The 7,409-nt window shown below is 43.1% G+C and overlaps 1 protein-coding gene across 1 annotated transcript; it reads left to right on the top strand.

Moving 5' to 3' along the window:
• The first annotated feature begins 5,848 nt into the window (after window positions 1-5,848).
• LOC138949105 (histone H1-delta-like) lies at window positions 5,849-6,892 on the top strand. The gene has a single exon (XM_070320853.1). The coding sequence runs from the start codon at window positions 6,179-6,181 to the stop codon at window positions 6,707-6,709; it is 531 nt and encodes a 176-aa protein (XP_070176954.1). The 5' UTR covers window positions 5,849-6,178; the 3' UTR covers window positions 6,710-6,892.
• Window positions 6,893-7,409: the final 517 nt, after the last annotated feature.

The raw sequence follows: 7,409 nt of genomic DNA, 5'->3' as shown, positions 1-7,409 counted from the left end.
CAGATAATCCAGTTGAAAAACAAGCCTATAACAACTCGAGGCCCTTCAAAATTCCAGACAGTAGATCGGAATCGTACAGGAACTCATTTTTTGTTAGGACGCCAGCTGAGTGGAACCACCTGAAAGACCCTGTGGCGCCCTCAGCAACTGCCAGCGCATTCACATAATAATAATAATAATAATAATAATAATAATAATAATAATAAATAACTTTTCTATAGCGCGAGTCCCATCAATTGGCTCCAGGCGCTTTACAAATTAATTATAGAATAAACTAGCACAAATCAACAAGCATACAAAGCATACATTTAACTGAGACATAACACCAAGATCCCAAGCACTAAGCAAAACTTAGCGTACAATGTTAAAAGTACACACACACACACACATACACACACACACACGCACGCACGCACGCGCACACACAAAGATACCATTGACAAATAGACCATAAAGCACATGCAGGGTAGAGAGTTCCAAAACAGAATAGAGTTGTGGAGAGTCTACTCAGGCTAAGCAAAGGCTTTACGAAACTCGGTGTTTTTATCCAGATTTTAACACTGCCCATATTCCATCGGTTGACATCACCAACCTGGAAGGGCATGTATAGCAAGACTTTTAAACATTTTAACACCTTTTATGCTGCGCTCTCTCACCCGTTGCGACGATAGCCACCACTGGCTCCTGCAACGTAACCTATCCAGATCCAGATCCAGTTTGTCAGCTTGTCCCGAGGGGACACAACATTAGCTGTCGTCTGCTAGCTATTCAGTTTTTCTTCACATTGTTACCTGCAGGGACCTTGGTTCCGCAAGGTCTATAGGCCTGTCCCTTACAAAATTGATTGAATAATGACAGCCCTCTTCAAGCACGACTGTCAATAAAATATAAATATTTGAACATGCTTGAAGAGGACCAGGGGCGGACCTAGTTGTGAATAAGGGGGGGGGGGTTCCAAATTGGAGCAGGGGTCCAGGGGCCGCTCAGGCCCCGGTGGGGTCCAGGGGCAAAGCCCTGGTGGGGGGTCTGGGGGGTGAAGCCCCCCAGATGCTGAAGGAATTTTATTTTTTTAGGTCAATCGGAGGCCTCTCCTGGAAGATAACAAGGTATCTATTCAGTAAATATGCGTGTACAAATATGTGCACCTTTGACTTTGAGAAGGCAATGTGCTATTTTATATGAACTACTATTTCAGTATAACTAATCATTTCAAAAATAATTCGGAGGGGGGTTAGCCTTTGAGTTTCTCGTCAGTTTCAAGCATGTTGCATTTGGAAGGAAGGAAAGCACAAGCGCTTTTACTTACAAAAAAAAATACACAAAAAAAACGGATGGGGGGGGGGGGTTCCGGGCACCCAGGAACCCCCCCCTAGGTCCGCCCCTGAGGACGGTTATTATGCAATCAAGAAGCCACCTATAAGCCCTTCCCCAGTATGTGGCAATCATCTATTGCTTTATTGAGAACATCGTCTACTCTTCTCGTAGTTCAATAACAATAACAATAATAGCACTTTATTGTCCATTAAAACAGTACATAAAAATGGAACATTTTCTTCCAGCTGAGAGTTCTTGTAGTTCTTGTTCTCATTGTTTGCAATACACATGCGCGGGCAGGTAAAGGTGCCCGCAGGTTTATTCCCAGCGAAGTTGGAGGTAAGCTTATCCCACGAACGAATACTGAGATCGTCTTGAGAAATTTTCTTCCCGATAAAGAAGGATCCTTTGTTGCCAAACTATGGCTACAGTTGGGGACAGAAGTTGCCAAACTTTAGGAGGCCTACGTTGATCCGAATTTGGGTGGATTTCTGCGGATTTCTTTATTTCTGATTTTTATTGAATAAATGGAAGAACGCCAAAGTCTTTTCTGAAATAGGTACTCTTTCCAGTCACTTCATTCAGCGACAAAAAACGAATCTTCAATGGTTCATTCGAATGCACATCGACAATGTGTCAAATAACGTCCTGAACTCTCGAAATTTGAATTTGCAGTAGTAACATCTAAACTGATCCATTTGTTCACCTGCAAAGCAGAACAAACCCATTTTTAAAAACGACCGAACGTCAGCGTTATTATACCTTTTGTGTGTGTGTGTGTGTGTGTGTGTGTGTGTGTGTGTGTGTGTGTGTGTGTGTGTGTGTGTGTGTGTATGTGTGTGTGTATAGATCTGAGACAGACAATACTTTATAAATTATTCCCTCACGGTAGTACTGGCCCATATGCGCAGCAAATTAGTGCCCAGGTCAGTATACAGCCCTCAAAACAGAGACATAGCCCGGTGCGCAGCAACAAAATCGTTCAATGACGCTAGAGATTCAAGAAATATGACTCAACCGCATGAATTTATATTACACCACTTGAGCCATATGTCAACAAATAACCAATAATTATATTCCAATTCTCTGCAGCTTGTTTGATAAGCTTGATTTTCCGTAATAACTGTGGAAGGTCCGAATTTACACATACATCACTGGCCCCGGTGCGCAGCACATAAGTGCCCCGGTGCTCAGCCCTCACAATAGAGACATGGCCCCGGTGCTCAGCCCTCACAATAGAGACATGGCCCCGGTGCGCAGCAACAAAATCGTTCAGTGACAGTAGAGATTCAAGAAATATGATTCAACCGCGTGAAGTTAGTGGACACCACTTGAGCCAGATGTCAACAAATAACCAATAATTACATTCCAATTCTCTGCAGCTTGTTTGATAAGCTTGATTTTCCGTAATAATTGTGGAAAGTCAATATTTACACATAATTCACTTAAAAAGCATAAACAATCGAAGCTCAGAGTTCACAATTGAATCGAGGGAAAGAATAAAATCGATGATGGGATGCTATAACACCTTAGGTCGAAGTACAAACGCCAGTTACGTGATGATATGTCATTTTGGAGAAAACAGAGAAGATTTAGTGCAGAAACTCACCTCACGTGGCTCGGCCCCGGTGCACAGCAAGGGGCCCCGGCTATTTTTGGTGTGCAGCGGAGGTACCGGCGTGAAAATTAATACATGTACCGCAATTATTTTCCACTTGGTAACATCCAAGTCGAACGTGTGTTTAGTCAATGCCAATGTCAATGCGATCGATCGTAAAGCCTGATAAACGACGCTGCGTTTTAGTGTGTGTGTGTGTGTGTGTGTGTGTGTGTGTAATGAACCTTTTTAAAGCACTGTTGAACGTTTGAAAGAAGGACATATTTTCTCAATGAAAACTGTCGGGGAACACTTCAGCATGATGCTCTAAGGATTTCCTCTCATAATTGTTGATATGAATACCGAGTTTGATCCAGAAAACTTTCTTAGTTCTTTCTTTCTTTATTTGGTGTTTAACGTCGTTTTCAACCACGAAGGTTATATCGCGACGAGAACTTTCTTAGTTCAGTAAGAGAAAGTGTTAACGGAAATAACGGACAGAAAGAGGGACTGGCACTGTGACGAAAGACTGACAAATCATGAGCAACGATCGAATGGATGACACCTGATAGCAATCAAAACCAGTATGATTTGACAGCAAACTGTGCCGAAAGAATTGAAAATAAATACCCCAATAGGATAAAAAAAAAATGGTTTTTTTTAAATGCCACGTCCATCGCTGCCTACACCACAACACACACATGCAGTGACCTATATTTTCGACGCAGTCACCGGACTTTTACCTCCGGCTGATTTTATCAAAGCAAACACATCCAATGAATTATTTTGCCTAATTTAACACACACAAGCGGATATCTTGTGTTTATAATATCTGCTAAGTGCTATATATTGGTGCCCTAAGCACATATTCAGAAAATACAAATTCTGACAGCTATAAACGGCCGCCGTGGTGCGTGTCCGTTCCACTTCCTATCATTAGGGTATATCCCAGTCCCACCAATTCTTTCTTTGTCTTAAGATACAGATACTGTCAGGCTTTTACACACAGTACAAACACCCTTCCATTTGAACGCTCACCAAACGGGAACATTCTAGGTGCCCTACGTAAAGAGCGAGCAATTTTCAAAGAATTAATTTTGCGGAGAGAGTGTCAGAGACAATCGGACCGTGGTGCGTTTTGGCGCTAGACCTAACTTTTAAAATCTAAATAATAACTTGACAGCTTGTTACACAAACATTCTTAAATCATAAAAGAATTCTTTTTTCATCAAGACAAGATCAGTACAATTCGAAGTTTTGAAAGTTTGAAAAAAGAAAAGCCCGGAAGCAGGGTCACGCAAGGTCGTGGTTCTCGTAGCAGACGACGGTTTATACATGTACCTATCGCCAGTTCCTCGGAACAGTCAAAAGCCATCGCTAGAGTTCTTGTGAACCACAGCCGTTTGTTTCGTGCATAGTCAGAGGTACTCAATAACGTGCTATTGCAGATAAGCTCACAGCGAGTCGCATTCAAATTACTAACTGACGACTACATTGTGAAAAAGGGAAACTTGATCACACGGGTTCACGATGGCTCAAGGGTAAGATAAACCACGCAAAAATAAATTCTTTGAAAATTGCTCGCTCTTTACGGAGGGCACCTAGGATGTTCCCGTTTGGTGAGTGTTCAAATGGAAGGGTGTTTGTACTGTGTGTAAAAGCCTGACAGTATCTGTGATGGTTTACGGGAGGCTTACTGTGCCTTTAAGAATTGTCCATGTACATGTATATGCCAATAATAAGTTTGAATCTTGAAGGGTCCGTGAAAATAGATTAAGTATAGCCTGGACGCGCCAGAAATGTTGACGTTGAAAATCCTGATCGCCATTTTGCATTCGAACCAAACACCAAATATTTTTCGCAATTTGCCCCTTTTTAACCTATTCCCTGAAAGTAAATGTACTATTAAATACACGCAGACCACCATACTATATCTGAAGGAAAATGTTTAAGTACCAAACATCCGTTGTAAAAGATCCGAGCAATTTGACCAGAATTGTTCACGCCGTTTTCCCAAACACTATTTAGTCAAATTCCGGTTACCATAGCCAAAAAACAAACCTTCTTCACAAGATCACGTATTTTCTATACCCGAAATAACCAGTGATTTAGAATGAACATCAAATTCTCAATGTGTTTTGTTCTTTAATGGATATACAAATGTTCGATGATTATGCTGTAGAAGGGAAAATATTTTGTAATCCTGGATCACAAAGATTCGAGGGAAAATGGATCGTTGCGAGAGAAAAGCAGCAATATTTTGATCGTTGTAAAACAAGCTTTTATTTCAACAAGTACATTTTAAATTGATGTACTTGAAAGGGACGTATTCATTTTCATATCACAGTTCATTTTTAATGCAATATCCTCACGTAAAGCGAAGAAAATGGAAACTGAAAAAATAGTAAGAATAAAGAGGAAATCGGCTCAAAACCGCCGAGGATGAGATTTGTGTTTTATTTTAGTCAGGTCAGAAAGCTTATCATACGGACTTAAAATTATGCGATCAAAGGAATAAAATTATATGAGTGGGTAAACTAAACGTCATTTTATTTTATGAACATATTTTATAATCATTAACCTGCGGATTTTGTGTATTTTGGAACGATTTAGTGTCATGAAGTTGTTTCTGAGGGTTGAGTGATGAGACGTTTTTTGCTGATTTCTCTGCGCAGAGAGCGAATTCGGACTCAAAAATTATATCAAATTAAAGGTTGTTATCAGGAGTTTCTGGACATATGCAATGTTTATATGATTTGATGCTCTGGTGAGTAGCGCGAGCAAGAAAACAAGTGTCAACAAACACAAAATAGGCTCGAGGAGGCCGTGCGAGGGGCGATTCAGCTGCGGCTGTGTGCCGCTTTCAATGCAGCCCGCGCGTTGTCTATAAATAAGGGGGGGGGGGGGGGGGGGGGGGGGATGCATATGAAGCTCGGGTGTCCGTTCGGCCAACAGCCAATAAAGTAACCATTTCAGCACTGACCCAAGACGACCCAACCCGGTCCCTAGCCCATTTCAGGTCTCCTCTAGCAGCCGGCAGCCAGCTGTCTACAACCCCCCCCCCCCCCTGCATTTTTATTTTTTTATTTTCATACAAAGCCGGGTTTTCCCGTGTAACATGCCCCTAATGGCTTTGCCGTGAGGGCGTAAAACTTACATTTTCTCTCTCTCTCTCGGGGATGCAATTTTGGTACCATTCGCTCAGGTCGCTCGCTAGTCAATACACCGCTCCGCATTTCAGTTCACCGCTACTTCTCTATCATCATCATGTCTGACGTCGCCGCTGCCGCTCCGGCCAAGAGCCCCGCCAAGAAGGCCGCCAAGGCCAGGAAGCAAGCAAAACCCGCAGACCATCCCAAGTACATCGCTATGATCGCTGCCGCTGTCGGCGCCCTGAAGGAGCGTGGTGGTTCCTCTGGTCAGGCCATCCTCAAGTACATCATGGCCAACTACAAGGTCGGCAACGAGGTGATCAACGCCCGTGTCAAGACCGGTCTGAAGGCTGGCGTCAAGGCTGGTACTCTCAAGCAGGTTAAGGGAACCGGAGCAGCTGGATCCTTCCGTCTGGGCGAAAAGAAGGTCGCCGCCAAGAAGCCCGCTAAGGCAAAGAAGCCTCAGGTCGTCAAGAAGCCCGCTGCTAAGAAGGCTGCCAAGTCTCCTGCTAAGAAGGCTGCCAAGTCTCCCGCCAAGAAGGCTGCCAAGCCCAAGAAGGCCAAGTCTCCTGCCAAGAAGGCTGCCAAGCCTAAGAAAGCAAAGTCTCCTGCCAAGAAGGCCACCAAGCCCACCAAGGCCCAATAAGGCCGCTGCCAAGAAACAGCAAAGAAATAATTGGGTTTTTGCTGGTCGGCTTTTTGTCGACACTTCTCAGTATTCAAGGTCCTATTTATAATTAGGACTACCCTCATTTTCACAAAAGACATGGAACTCTCGTTGCCATTACTGATACGTGTTATGTTGTGAAAGGTTCGGGAAAACTGATGTTTTGTTTCTCTGATGTGTTACGGACTCACTGGACTTTCACTCACGGACACAACAGATGACATTGTGACAACAGCAGAATACTGGCATGGCATACTTTATTCCTGTGTTCGCTTCCCTCCTCACCTTCGCCTACCCGACCGAAGCCGGGTGGCACAAGCCACAATACAAAGTTGACTACATCTTGTCAGTTAGTGGATCTCACAACAACACACGTCCTCTCTCTTCTGTGTCTCTCAAGGTTCTCTCACTGACATATCATGTACAAAGTGAATCCAACTTTAGCTAGAGATGCAGACAGAAACATCCAATCAACTGGAATCAACTTCAATCTCGACATAGGTCCTTGTCATCATTTTCACGAGTTTTCATTCACAAACACCTGGGAAATAAATCTCATGTTCCCCATGCAATAAATTCCAGGTTACCATAGTTGCAGGAAGCAGGTTATACGTGGATAATTAAATCAAAAGCAAACCCAATAGAAACGCTCGGGGATTCTTCGGCTCTTTTCATTGGC

The sequence above is a fragment of the Littorina saxatilis genome, linkage group LG15 (genome assembly GCF_037325665.1).
Source record: "Littorina saxatilis isolate snail1 linkage group LG15, US_GU_Lsax_2.0, whole genome shotgun sequence".
Classification (NCBI taxonomy): domain Eukaryota; kingdom Metazoa; phylum Mollusca; class Gastropoda; order Littorinimorpha; family Littorinidae; genus Littorina; species Littorina saxatilis.
Note: the sequence above shows the minus strand (reverse complement) of the source record. Positions and strands in the feature narration are given on the sequence as shown.